The following is a 12137-nucleotide window of genomic DNA, read 5'->3' as shown; positions in this document are numbered from 1 at the left end:
GCGCAGCTCTTCTTCGACCTCTTCGGCCGTGGTGTTGTATGGTAGCCCTCTGATGGCTACTTTCAGGCTCTTTTCAGCCGGTAATGAGTAGGAGAACCATGAGACGTTCTCCTCTCTTTCTAATGTTGTGAGGTACCGCTGTATGATGCGGTACTCCTCCTCGGAGGTTGGCGAGAAACGCACTCCTTTTTGGTATGGGCGTGCGCTCGGGGGTCGTCCGAGTTTTTGCTTGAGCACACGGAAGTGGTGTGCCCAATTCGGGAGACTCTCCACCACGAGTGGTGGGTATCTCGGCTTTTTTGCAGCCGGATTTTTGGCGGTAGGCTTCTCTACGCTTGCTGTAGCGGTGGCCTTCACTGGCCTGGTGGCGGGCTCCTTTTCTTGGACCTGCGCCTTTGCGCGGAGCGCACTGGCGTAGTCCATGGGTCTTGCCTCTGTACCGCTTCGAACTCTCGGATTTTGTTTAAATAAGGCCCGCGCGGCACGCGTAGCGTTCGCGCATACGGTGCGGCATACAGACGCAGAACTCTATCGACCAATCAGAAACGATCGTCGCGCTTAGTACGAGAGGGGGAGGGGCGGGGAGGGGAGGAGGTAAGTTTGTGTGTTATTCGGTACCTCGCACTCCCCTGCCTCATCACCCCCGATCATCAGAGTCGTTCCGATTGGTATACGAGTCGCTCGTTATTAGAAAATATAATAAATAACCACAAAAAAAAAAAAAAATAATAATAATAATATAATAATTATAGACAAATATTATTTATTACTAACCATAAATAATATTATATATATATATATATATATATATATATATATATATATATATATCATGTCTCTATATAGACGACTACTACTGTTGTTGTTACATTATTATTATGAATGATTCGATTCATATGAATCGAAATATTAGTAATTAGTAATAATTATCGTAAATAAATAAATATATAATAAAATAATTTCATTTCATATCTATTATATCGTCGTCGGAGTTGTATGATCGCGCGTTTAATAGTAGCAGTAGCAGTGTGTGTGTTGTAAAATATCTAATAATATTAGAATAAAGACGTCATAATCGCTTAGGAAACTTAACATTTTTCTATGTATATAAGATATATTTTGTGGCCCTGAAAAGGGCCTTTTTAATCGTCACAACACGATGAAGAACGAGGTCGTACGATCGTTCGCATGTATCGTCATCAAAATTTTATAAATTCGACGATGACGACGACGACGTCGACGACGACCGTGTCTCATCGTCACACTACACGCGGTGTGTTTAAGCCTTCTTCTCGGTCTTCTTGGGTAGAAGTACGGCTTGGATGTTAGGTAGGACTCCACCTTGTGCGATAGTCACGCCCGAGAGTAACTTGTTCAGCTCCTCGTCGTTACGGATCGCCAACTGTAGATGTCTCGGTATGATCCTGGTCTTCTTGTTGTCGCGGGCGGCGTTGCCGGCCAACTCGAGTACTTCAGCGGCTAGGTATTCCATGACGGCCGCGAGATACACGGGTGCACCGGCACCGACGCGCTCTGCGTAGTTACCCTTCCTGAGCAGTCTGTGTATACGTCCTACCGGAAACTGTAGACCGGCACGGTTCGAACGCGACTTTGCCTTCCCCTTGACTTTGCCTCCTTTACCGCGACCGGACATGATTATAGAGAATTAATGAAAAATTAGCAACGCAAATATAAATATGAGAGAGAGAGAGAGCGGTACGCGTGCGTACGGCTCGAGAGCGCGGTGAACAGTAAAACACTCAAGGTAGTCCGTCAGCTTTTTATATACTCGAGACGTAGTCACGTCAATCGGTGCGGTGGTATCGAGAGAGACTCTGACTCTGTTTGATTGTATTGAAATTGTAAATTGTTAAATTTCTGTTTCTTATTAGTGTATACAGTATAGTATTAAGATTACGACGATGAATGATGTCGAGTTTCGGGAGAGTCGGGCAGTCGGGCGGGGCGGGACGGGGGGTGTCGGAATTCGAATGCGAATAGAAAAATGAAGTAAAAATTATATATATATATATTATTTTTTTTGTAATAAAGAAAGGAAGGAATGAAATAAAAAATAATATTATTAAAGTGAAATTAGTCGGGCGCGCGGGTCGCGTGTCCTTTTAGTGTTTCGTGTGCGATAATGACAAAGATCGGTAGGTCAGTCAGTTTGTTTGTTTGTTTGTATGTATGTATGTATGTATGTTTGTTTTTTTTTTTTTTTTTTTGTTTTGTTTGTATGTTTCTGAAATGAAAAAAAAAAGAAAAAAAAAAAAAAAAGAAAAGAAATAAAATTGTGCTATTCTCTCTATGATAAAGGTATGTGGATACTTTCGTATAATTTTATTATTATTATTTCTTTATTATATATGTGTGTGTATATATATATTTTTGTAATATATTCCGATATACCTACGCTTTTTATAAATTTAGAAATTATTCGTCGTATCGTTCGAAACTTTAACTCATTTTATTCGTCGTCGTAGCATTGTAAAAAAGAAAAATTAACGCACGACGACGAATATATTCGTTTATTATGAAACTTATGTTAGCCCTGAAAAGGGCTTTTTGTCGTGCGATTTACGCGCCGCACACGCTTGCATCGTCATCGTCACAGTGTTCGTCGCCGTCGTCTTATTCGTCTTCGTCGAAGCGATCGGATTGGACGAATGTATGTCGTCGATGATGTTGGTGTTGTTGTTTTTGTTTTGGTTTTTTTTTTTTGATGATACTTTTGAAAGATGTCATCGTTATTATCACCGCTGCGGCGGCTGCATGCGGCTTACTTTTTAGCGGCGGCTGAGGCGGCCTTCTTGGCTGCCGGTTTCGACTTCGGCGTAGCGGCGGCGGCCTTCTTAGGTTTCGGCGCTTTAGGTTTCTTAGTCGGCGGTTTCGCGGTCTTCTTCGCCTTCGATGCGGCGCCCTTCGCCTTCGAAGGAGCGGCCGCCGCGACGGCCTTCTTAGCGGGTGCCGGTTTCTTTTTAGCGGCTGCAGCTTTTTTATCCTTTATCGTCGCCTTCGCTTTCGATTTGGACGGCGACGACGCCGCCGCCGCCGCCGCACCGGAGGACGCACCGCCGGCGGCCGCTTTCTTGCCCGCGGCGCCGCCCTTGCCGCCGACTGGAGCGGAAGAAGCCGCCTTTTTCGACTTACCCGAAGCGGCCGAAGATGCGGCCTTGCCGCCGGACGCGCCTCCGACTCCGGCACCCGCCGGTTTCTTCGAAGCGGACGATTTCGACTCTAGTTTGAACGAACCCGATGCGCCCTTGCCCTTCGTCTGTATGAGTGCGCCCGATTCGACGGCGCTCTTGAGATACTTTCTAATGAACGGTGCCAATTTCTCAGAATCGACTTTGTATTGAGCCGCGATGTATTTCTTGATCGCCTGAAGCGAAGAACCGCTACGTTCCTTCAACTCTTTGATGGCGCTGTTCACCATTTCCGATGTTTTAGGATGAGTCGGTTTCGCCTTAGGTTTCTTCGCGGCGGCGCCACCGGCGGCGGCCGCGGACGCCTTCGGTTTCTTCGCAGGGGTCGCCGGTGCTGGGGCTTCGGTCGCTACAGCTGTGTCGGCCATTTTTATTTTATTTTTTATATTAACTCAATTCACAAAAACTAATAAACGTGATGCACGATATACGTATGTATATTACGTTCAATAAACTAAACGAGAGAGAGAGAACGAACGAACGTAGGGTCTTCCTGCTTGGCCTTATGGCCGAGCCGGGTACGGGCATCGAGGCTTGCCTCCTAACCCGGGCGTGTCCTCTGCGGTAGCACGCAGCTACCGCGTCATGCTATTCTGACCCGATGGGTCAGGGTCCTATGGACCCAGTGGTATGTCCTTGTTTGTCTGATCCGATTGGGTGTCATGTCCGAGTGGTTGTCATGTCCGAGTGGTTGTCATATCCGGTGGTTGCGTCGTCCTATTGTTGCTGCTCCAAACCGTCTTCGTCGATGCCTGCGTCGGGGCAGGTGGTCGGCGATAGCAGGAGCTCACGAGGTTGGGGACGCCCGTCAGGTGGTCTTGCATGTAGTGGGGCTATGCCGTGGAGGTGTCTGCACGCGCTGTTGTCCGCTCTTGCGAACATTGAGCGTGCGAGATGGCGGACGAACTCCTCCACGGTGGGCGTCCTGGTGTCTCGATGTATGACGTCGTTCCTGACGTACCTCGGAGCTCCGACTATGAGACGCAGGCATCGGTTCTGCTGGATCTGTATTCTCCTTCTCTGGCTCGCCGAACATAGGGCGAACCAGGCGGGAGCCGCATACGTCAAACGCGAGCGGACGTAGGCACCGTAGATCCTCAGTTTGGTCTTCAGTTGGAGGCGGGATGCGAAGAGGGTGTGCAGCTTCGACCGGGCCGCCGCAGCATGGTTCACCGCCCGATCAACGGTGGGAATCATTTGCAGCGACCTGTCGATGTGACACCCCAAGTAGCAAACTGAGGTCTGCCACTCCACGTCCTGGCCTCGGAGAGTGAGTTGACGCATGGGTTTCCTGGCTCCGACTAGCAGAGCGGCCGTCTTCCCGACGTTGACGGCCATCCTCCACTTGTCGAGCCACTCCGGAAGCAGATCCAGCAGGCGCTGCATTTTGTTTGCAGCGACGATTTGGTGATAGGACGACGCGAAGAACGCGCTGTCGTCCGCATAAAGGGCCAACAGCACGTCCTCTTCACCCTCACGCAGATGGTCGCGGAGGGTGGGAATGTCGTCCGTGTACACCGCGTATAGACGCGGTGACAGACAGCTACCCTGGGGTACTCCTGCTCGGATGGGGCGCGGTTGGGAGTCCGCGCCTTCCACCGAGACGTAGAAGCTTCGGCCTTCCAAAAATGACGCCACTATTCGCACCATCGCGAGAGGCGCCGAGGTGTTCAAGAGTTTAGCCAGGAGGCCGGCATGCCACACCCGGTCGAAGGCCTTCTCCATATCGAGAAAGACCCCGACGGTGGGATGCCTTCTGTTCTTCTCGCTGGCTAAATGGCTGAGGACTCTCGTCAGCTGGAGCGTCGTTGAGTGGCTGCTGCGGAACCCGAACTGCTCCTCGCGCAGGGGCAGGTGAGGAGTGAGTCTTCGCAGTAGCAGACGCTCGAACAGCTTGGCGATGTGCGACAGTAGCGTGATCGGCCGATAGCTTGACGGAAGCCGGGGGTCTTTACCCGGCTTCGGCAGGACGATGACCTTCCCCGTCTTCCATAACTCGGGGAAGTGTCCTGTTCGGAGTATCCCGTTAAATGTCCTCGTGAGCGCATCGAGGCATTCGTTGGGTAGCTGCATCAACGCGGCGTTGGTGATCCCGTCTAGGCCTGGTGCCTTCCGCTTTGGTAGTCGGAAGACTGCCTTCCGCAACTCGGACAGGGAGATGAGTTCGTCTTCCTGGAGTGGCGGAATCTGGGCCGACAGGAACGTTTCCACTTGCTCGTGGACCGCCGCGTGATGTCGGACGACATTCGGGTTTGTCACATCCGGTGGGTTCGGGGTGAACTGCACCTCTAGATGTTCCGCCAGGATTTCTGCTCTCTCACTGGCGGCGTATCTTCTTTTACCCGCTCTATCTAGGAGCGGGTAAATTGGTGAGTCCACTCCGGACAGTTCCTTGCAGAGGCGATAAAGTGCCGTGTCATGCTCGGATGCTCGATCGATGGTGACTTCCCAGTGGTCATCATCGAGAGCCGCGAGCGCACGCGACACCTCCTCTGCAAGTCTGTTTAGGTCACGCTTCACCCTCGGGCAGCGCGTTCGTGCCCAGAGTCGGCGAAGCTCCCTCTTCCTCCGCAGTTTGGCACGGAGCGAGCTCGGTAGCTGGTCCCGACGTCCGTTGGTTGTTCTGTCTACTCCACCACTTTGTGTGGTGGCTGCTTCTTTGGCCTTTTTGATCGCCTCGGTGATTGCGGAAGCAGCCCCTTCGACATCGGCAGGTGTCGATATCGGGACCGTGAGCTCGAGCCCCGTGAGTTCGGAGGAAAAGCGCCTCCAGTCGACCCGCGATCTCGGGGGACGAAGCACTCTGAACTCCCGTTCGAGGGTGAGCGTGACGAGTATGGGCAGGTGTTGCGTGTTGAGGTCGTAGTTGACCTCAACATCGATGGGGCAGTCTAGTCCTTGATGCAGCACTATGTCCAGAACGTCCGGCTGGTGTATTGCGGCCGTAGGTATGTGGGTCGGCGCTCCTGGACCCAGCACACCATAGCCGAGACGTTCGCTGTCCTCGAACAGCTGCTTGCCGGTCCAGTTGATGACACGCGAGCCCCAGGCATGGTGCTTCGCGTTCATATCACCAACTACCAATGTGGGCAGCTGCGAGCTAAAGAGCGTCTGGACATCGGTGCTGCAGATTGACGTTCCGGGTGGCTTGTAGGCGGCATACAGAAGGAGCTCCATCTCACCAGCTTGCACACGTACTCCCTGTGTTCGCAGACTCACGTAGGGGGCGTGCGCGAGTTCTTCGTGTACGATGTCCCTCCTCACAAGGGCTGCCGTGCCTCTGAATGGGGCGCCCCGTGGGGAGACTTCGTCGCGCCGGTACACGAAGAAATTCGGGATGCGGAGCTCTACTTCTTCCGAGAGCTTAGTCTCGCCCAGGAGAATGATATGCGCATTCTGCAACTGGGCGAGTAAGGTTAGCTCTCGAATGTGGCCTCTGATGCCGCCTGGGTTCCAGTATATAATTCTCAGCTGGAATTTAGCTGCGCTAGGGAGGCTATTCCAGCTGAGATCGCCGGTATGATATCCTGGCCTTGTGTATATGCTACCAGGATAGCCGTAAGCGCCTCCATGAAGACCCGGATGATGGTGGTAGTGTCCGGGTCTCTTCTCATCGGTTGCGAAGGCGCGTCCCGGCGCTCGGCCTGTGCCACCCTTAGGGCCACTGCTTGTTGTTGTTGCTCGACCCTGGGAGCTGGCCTCGTCTCTCGTCTTGGCCGCGTCGCCTGCCTCGGCTGCGGTGTAGACGCCGCCGCTGGCTCAGACCTAGCCGGTCTCGCTGCCCTCTTCTTCCTCCTCCTATTCCTTTTCTTAGGAATAGGTTGGCCCCTTTCGATCGGCTGATTGGCCGGGGGGGCCAGGGAGGTGGGTGCAAGTCCTGTCGCTGGCGCTTGTTGTTCTGCCGGTGGTGGTCTTGCCGGCATTCTTCTCGGCGCCGGGACTGGGGGACGGCTGTCCCTGTCCGGCTGCTCCGGCTGCTCCGGCTCCTGTCGAGTGGGGGGGGCGTGCAGTTCACCGCCCTCCCTCTGCCTTCTTCTTAGTGCGGCTTTTCCTCTGGGTGCCGGCGGTTGGGGTTGGGGAGGTGGCACAGTGATACCCCTCCTTCTGGCCTCCCTCTTATAGACCGCGCACCTGCGGTCCTTCGCCGTGTGCGCCTTCCCACAGTTGGCGCATGTCGGCGGTTCTTCGAGGGGGCGCGGGCAGTCCCTGGCCAAGTGTTCGCCGGCACAGCGAACACATTTTGTGGGCCGGTGGCAGTTGGCCGAGGCGTGACCGAAGGCCTGGCATCGGTGACATTGGGGAGGGCTCCTGGCCCCTTTCCAGGCCTCCACCAAGAGGCCGGGCATGCACAGGAGCTCGGTCACCTTGTAGAGTTCATTGAGTTCTTGGTCCTTAAGGTGAGCGAGCTGCACGAAGTACGTGCACCCGTGTCTGCCCTTGCCCACCGGAATCGCCTTCGCGCGCTCAGCTGGGAACCCCAGGTTGCGCAGCGCAGCGACGACTTCCTCGGAGGGGGTGTCGAAGGGCAGCCCCCTGATGGCTATTTTGCTTGGCAGTTCCGTGGCGGGACTATAGCAAAACCAGGATATGGACTTATCCTGGTTTCTAGCCTCCGTGAGGTGTCTCTGCACCACCCGGAATTCTTCCGCCGATCCGGGCAGAAAGCGGACCCCTTTCCCCATGGGGCGCGCGTTCGGGGCGTGTCCGAGTTTGCTTCTGATGGTTTCGAAGTGCCGCGTCCAGTTCGGCAGGCACTCCGCCGTAATTGGCGGGTATTCTGAACGCGGCAACTTTGTTGGTGGTGGCACTTGCGGGGGGGCCCGACCTCCTGGTGAGGCCGGTGCTGCGGCCGCTGCCGCGTATGAGAGGCCTGACGGTCCCGGCTGTGGTGAGTCCGGGCGTGGTGGTGAGGTTTCTCCAGCCATCGAGGCCAAGGCCGCGTAACTGGTCGAGTCACGCGGCCAAGACTCCTGTGTTCCCCCCTCGAGGGGTGAGGGGGATCTCGGCGGTTGTCGGTGCTCCATATGCGGAGGAACCTCGGTCGCCTCCATATAGGCCTCACTAGAGGCGGGCGACTCGGTGCGCGGTGGGTCTTCCTTCGCCGGAGTGGTCGGCGGGGAGGGTTGCGGGGGGGACGCGTCTGTCCTCGGGCGCTTGTCCTCCCCCTCCGTGGATTCAGGGGACGAATCCGGCCTCGGGCGCTTCGCTCCTTCCGCGCTGGTTGTAGTCTCAGCTACAACAGCTGCGAAGTACGCGTCGGCGTCCCGGTCCTCCTCTTCGTCCCCTGGCTCCGCATGCACGATGCGGATGGTGGGGCGCGGGGGGGCGGCGGAGGTGCGGGGGACGGGCACAGTCGTGTTGTCGAAGATGTCCCTCCGAACAACAGACCGCGGTATCCCCGACCTTCCTCGGCCGCGCTTTCGTTGGTCTAAGGGGGGGGGCTCCCCCCCTTCAGACATGGTGGTATTCCTTCTCTCCTAACTACCCTTTTCAAAGCCTGAACGGTATTCGCCACCTCAGCGCGTGCAACCCAGCCAGGTGAGACCCTAAGGGGAGGCCCAGCTAAGCGCCCGCGAGCGGAAGTTCCTACCGTTCACGCTGGTTGTCTAGGGCGTCGGCAGTCAAATCCTGTTGATCCTGCAGGAATTTTTATAAGTAAAAATGTGCAGGATCACGTGCGTACTCCTTCCGAAGCGGGTAAGGCAGCTCCACGCAACTCGAACCGGTCGTTTCCTCAAGCCAACGCCTTGCGACGCGGCGAGTACAACTGCACCGGGGGGGGCGTTGCGGGGGGCGGGGAATATCCAAGACGGAATTTGCACACTAGATGACACCTCACGTTCTGTCACGCTCAATAAACCAAACGAGAGAGAGAGATAGAGAGTGTCGACGCGGCGGAGAGGTCGCTAGTGGTAAGTGGAGTCCGAGCAATACCGTAAGGAGAACCGCGATGTCGCTAGACAATTTCTCGTACGAACGCTTAAAACTTTTCACTAACAGGTATCATTTCGAATACGATATTTATATAATGTAAAGTATTTTTTGAACGTTCTATTACATAAAAAGATACCTCTTGAACCTATCGATCGTTCGAAAGCCGAATTCGTAGCATAGTTCGACGAAGATGAGTACGAATCGCGTTTAAATTCGTTATAGTTCTAGACGCGTACCTCGAGCCTCGTTTAAAAGTTATTTTATTCTATTAAAATCGTTTTAAACGTTTCGTTCTAACGACAGATTGAAAGCGAAGATACCTCACTGATAATGTATAAAAGCGCAACTCTTATTCGATAATTTACTAACAATTTTAGCGTGTTGCAAGTCGACGTTCGTAAAACACGCTACTATGCGAGTCGGCATACGAAGCACGAGAAAACGTAGTCTGATATGCGAATTCGTATCGAATAATATTAATATATAATCTATTACGATAGATAATTAATAAGAGTTTCGAAAGATAGTTTAAACAATAAAAATAATCTACAGTAACCGTGTACATTTACGTGACGCCGAGCTTCTTCGCGGCGTATGATATAAGGTTCGCGGCGCGTTCGTAGCGCGTGAAGTAGAGCCGAGAGAACGACGTCGACGTGGACGTGGACGTTTTATCATATATAAAAACATTTAAAGTATATAATTTTTCATATCTATACATTCGTATTGTAAATATAAATATATTTGCATCGATTGTACGCACTCATTGAGATACATGGTAGAGTCTATTCTATGTTAACGATGAGATACGAACGTATCCGTTGTATATACTAATAATTATAATGAACAATAATCGTTTATTTATATTATATTTCATTTAATAACAATTTTCTTACTCATTGTATTGTATTATATATATTATGAAAAGACGTCATTGATCGATTGAAACGAGCATTTTTGTATATATAAACAGATCCATATGCGGCCCTGAAAAGGGCCTTTTTTATATTTAGTTTTCGCAGTATTGTATTTGTAAATTTTTGATTTAATTACAAAAAAAAAACATCGAAAACATTTTAACCGCCGAAACCGTACAGAGTACGTCCCTGACGTTTCAGGGCGTACACTACGTCCATGGCGGTGACGGTCTTCCTCTTCGCGTGCTCGGTGTAGGTGACGGCGTCGCGGATTACGTTCTCGAGGAACACTTTGAGGACACCGCGAGTCTCTTCGTATATCAGACCGGATATACGTTTCACACCGCCTCTGCGTGCGAGACGACGGATGGCCGGTTTCGTGATACCTTGGATGTTATCACGGAGCACTTTCCTGTGTCGCTTCGCGCCTCCTTTCCCCAGACCCTTTCCACCTTTACCGCGACCGGTCATTTTCTTGTCTTCGGTTTGTCTTGTTTAATCTGAACGGCAAAGAAAGACGTACAGAAATCCGTCCGCTGTCGATCAGAGACGATCACTTTATGGTAGTCTCGTCGTTCTACGCTCGACTGATATATAAGCGCTCGACTAACTACACACGTATGCGTGCGTTCGCTCCGTGTGCGAAAGAGATGGCGATATCTAAGTGCCATTAGATAGAAAGAGAAAGACTGAGAGAGACAGCGTGCAGTCGAAAAAGCTATGGTAGGGATGGCGGCCGAGGGGATGGGGTTAGGGGGGAGTTCATGTATGTGTCTTGTTTATCGGGAGAATGGGGGGGGGGGGGGGGGGGTGTGAGATATTTTTGTGTTCTTCAAAATTGATATCTTTGCAATAATATTTAATATTTACAATTATGCTCTTAACGATCAATATATCGTCATAAGATCGTAATAATATATGTAATCACACATACACTCACCTCTCACGTTCTCGTATTCGATTGAAATATACATATTTATTTACAATAATAGTATAAAATACACAACGTTTACGTATGTGCGTATTGATATTTCGAATTATGTGTAACGTGTTTATGATAATTTTGATATAAAAATAATTATTGTTATTTGTGAGTAGGTTTTTCGTGACGACTTTGTTACGTTTGAAACGGACGACGAAAAAAAAAAAAAAAATTTTTTTTTCTTTGTTTTTAGATATATATGCGGCCCTGAAAAGGGCCTTTTTGAATATGTTTACTTGCAGTCTATCTGCATATGATACTGCGTATATTATTATTATTTATTTTTTTCTATACGTAGAATTGTGCAAATGAGACTGCGACGACGACGACGCAGACGCAATTAGGCACGTTCTCCTCGGATCCTGCGCGCCAATTGAATATCCTTAGGCATGATCGTCACACGCTTAGCGTGGATAGCGCACAGGTTCGTGTCTTCGAAGAGACCGACGAGATAAGCTTCGCTTGCTTCCTGCAGGGCCATTACGGCGGAACTCTGGAAACGGAGATCGGTCTTGAAGTCTTGAGCGATCTCACGAACGAGACGCTGGAATGGCAGTTTGCGGATCAGAAGCTCAGTGCTCTTCTGGTAACGACGGATCTCACGAAGGGCGACCGTACCGGGTCTGTAACGATGAGGTTTCTTCACACCTCCCGTGGCAGGAGCGCTCTTGCGAGCCGCCTTGGTGGCGAGCTGCTTGCGCGGTGCCTTACCACCGGTAGATTTTCGGGCCGTCTGCTTAGTACGAGCCATCCTTGACGATGAATGAACGAACACGCACGAAACGAAAATTTATTATGACAAACTTAGAGACGTCTCTAGACACGTCCGCACGAAGGGAACGTAGTCGACGGATTAAAATTTTTGTAAAGGAACGTTAGCTTATATACGAGTTCTACTACGGCTAGAGGGACCGCCGCGATGACGATTCGATATATCCGTCTCTCTCTCTCTCTAAGCTATGCACGTTCTCTCTCACGCGTTCACTGATCGATGCGAAAAATTCATGTTTGAGTTGTTGTTATTATTATTATTATTAGATATATTTTTAATGAATTAATATTATTATTCTTTCAGATATCATCGGCCTACGTCGA

At 51.2% G+C, this 12137-nt stretch overlaps 4 protein-coding genes across 4 annotated transcripts; all 4 read right to left on the bottom strand.

Annotated features, from left to right (window-relative positions):
- Positions 1-1279: 1279 nt before the first annotated feature.
- LOC135194372 (histone H2A) lies at positions 1280-1727 on the bottom strand. The gene has a single exon (XM_064219777.1). The coding sequence runs from the start codon at positions 1652-1654 to the stop codon at positions 1280-1282; it is 375 nt and encodes a 124-aa protein (XP_064075847.1). The 5' UTR covers positions 1655-1727.
- A 772-nt stretch (positions 1728-2499) lies between these two features.
- On the bottom strand, positions 2500-3577 carry LOC135194364 (histone H1B-like). Its single transcript, XM_064219768.1, has one exon. The coding sequence runs from the start codon at positions 3575-3577 to the stop codon at positions 2783-2785; it is 795 nt and encodes a 264-aa protein (XP_064075838.1). The 3' UTR covers positions 2500-2782.
- A 6642-nt stretch (positions 3578-10219) lies between these two features.
- On the bottom strand, positions 10220-10641 carry LOC135194377 (histone H4). Its single transcript, XM_064219783.1, has one exon. The coding sequence runs from the start codon at positions 10529-10531 to the stop codon at positions 10220-10222; it is 312 nt and encodes a 103-aa protein (XP_064075853.1). The 5' UTR covers positions 10532-10641.
- Positions 10642-11357: 716 nt separating this feature from the next.
- On the bottom strand, positions 11358-11877 carry LOC135194366 (histone H3). The gene has a single exon (XM_064219770.1). The coding sequence runs from the start codon at positions 11791-11793 to the stop codon at positions 11383-11385; it is 411 nt and encodes a 136-aa protein (XP_064075840.1). The 5' UTR covers positions 11794-11877; the 3' UTR covers positions 11358-11382.
- Between the last annotated feature and the right edge of the window lie 260 nt (positions 11878-12137).

Source organism: Vanessa tameamea, chromosome 29, assembly GCF_037043105.1.
Source record: "Vanessa tameamea isolate UH-Manoa-2023 chromosome 29, ilVanTame1 primary haplotype, whole genome shotgun sequence".
Lineage (NCBI taxonomy): Eukaryota > Metazoa > Arthropoda > Insecta > Lepidoptera > Nymphalidae > Vanessa > Vanessa tameamea.
Note: the sequence above shows the minus strand (reverse complement) of the source record. Positions and strands in the feature narration are given on the sequence as shown.

Coding starts and splice junctions, on each gene's coding strand:
- LOC135194372 (XM_064219777.1), bottom strand. CDS start 1,654: ATGTCCGGTCGCGGTAAAGGAGGCAAAGTCAAGGGGAAGGCAAAGTCG.
- LOC135194364 (XM_064219768.1), bottom strand. CDS start 3,577: ATGGCCGACACAGCTGTAGCGACCGAAGCCCCAGCACCGGCGACCCCT.
- LOC135194377 (XM_064219783.1), bottom strand. CDS start 10,531: ATGACCGGTCGCGGTAAAGGTGGAAAGGGTCTGGGGAAAGGAGGCGCG.
- LOC135194366 (XM_064219770.1), bottom strand. CDS start 11,793: ATGGCTCGTACTAAGCAGACGGCCCGAAAATCTACCGGTGGTAAGGCA.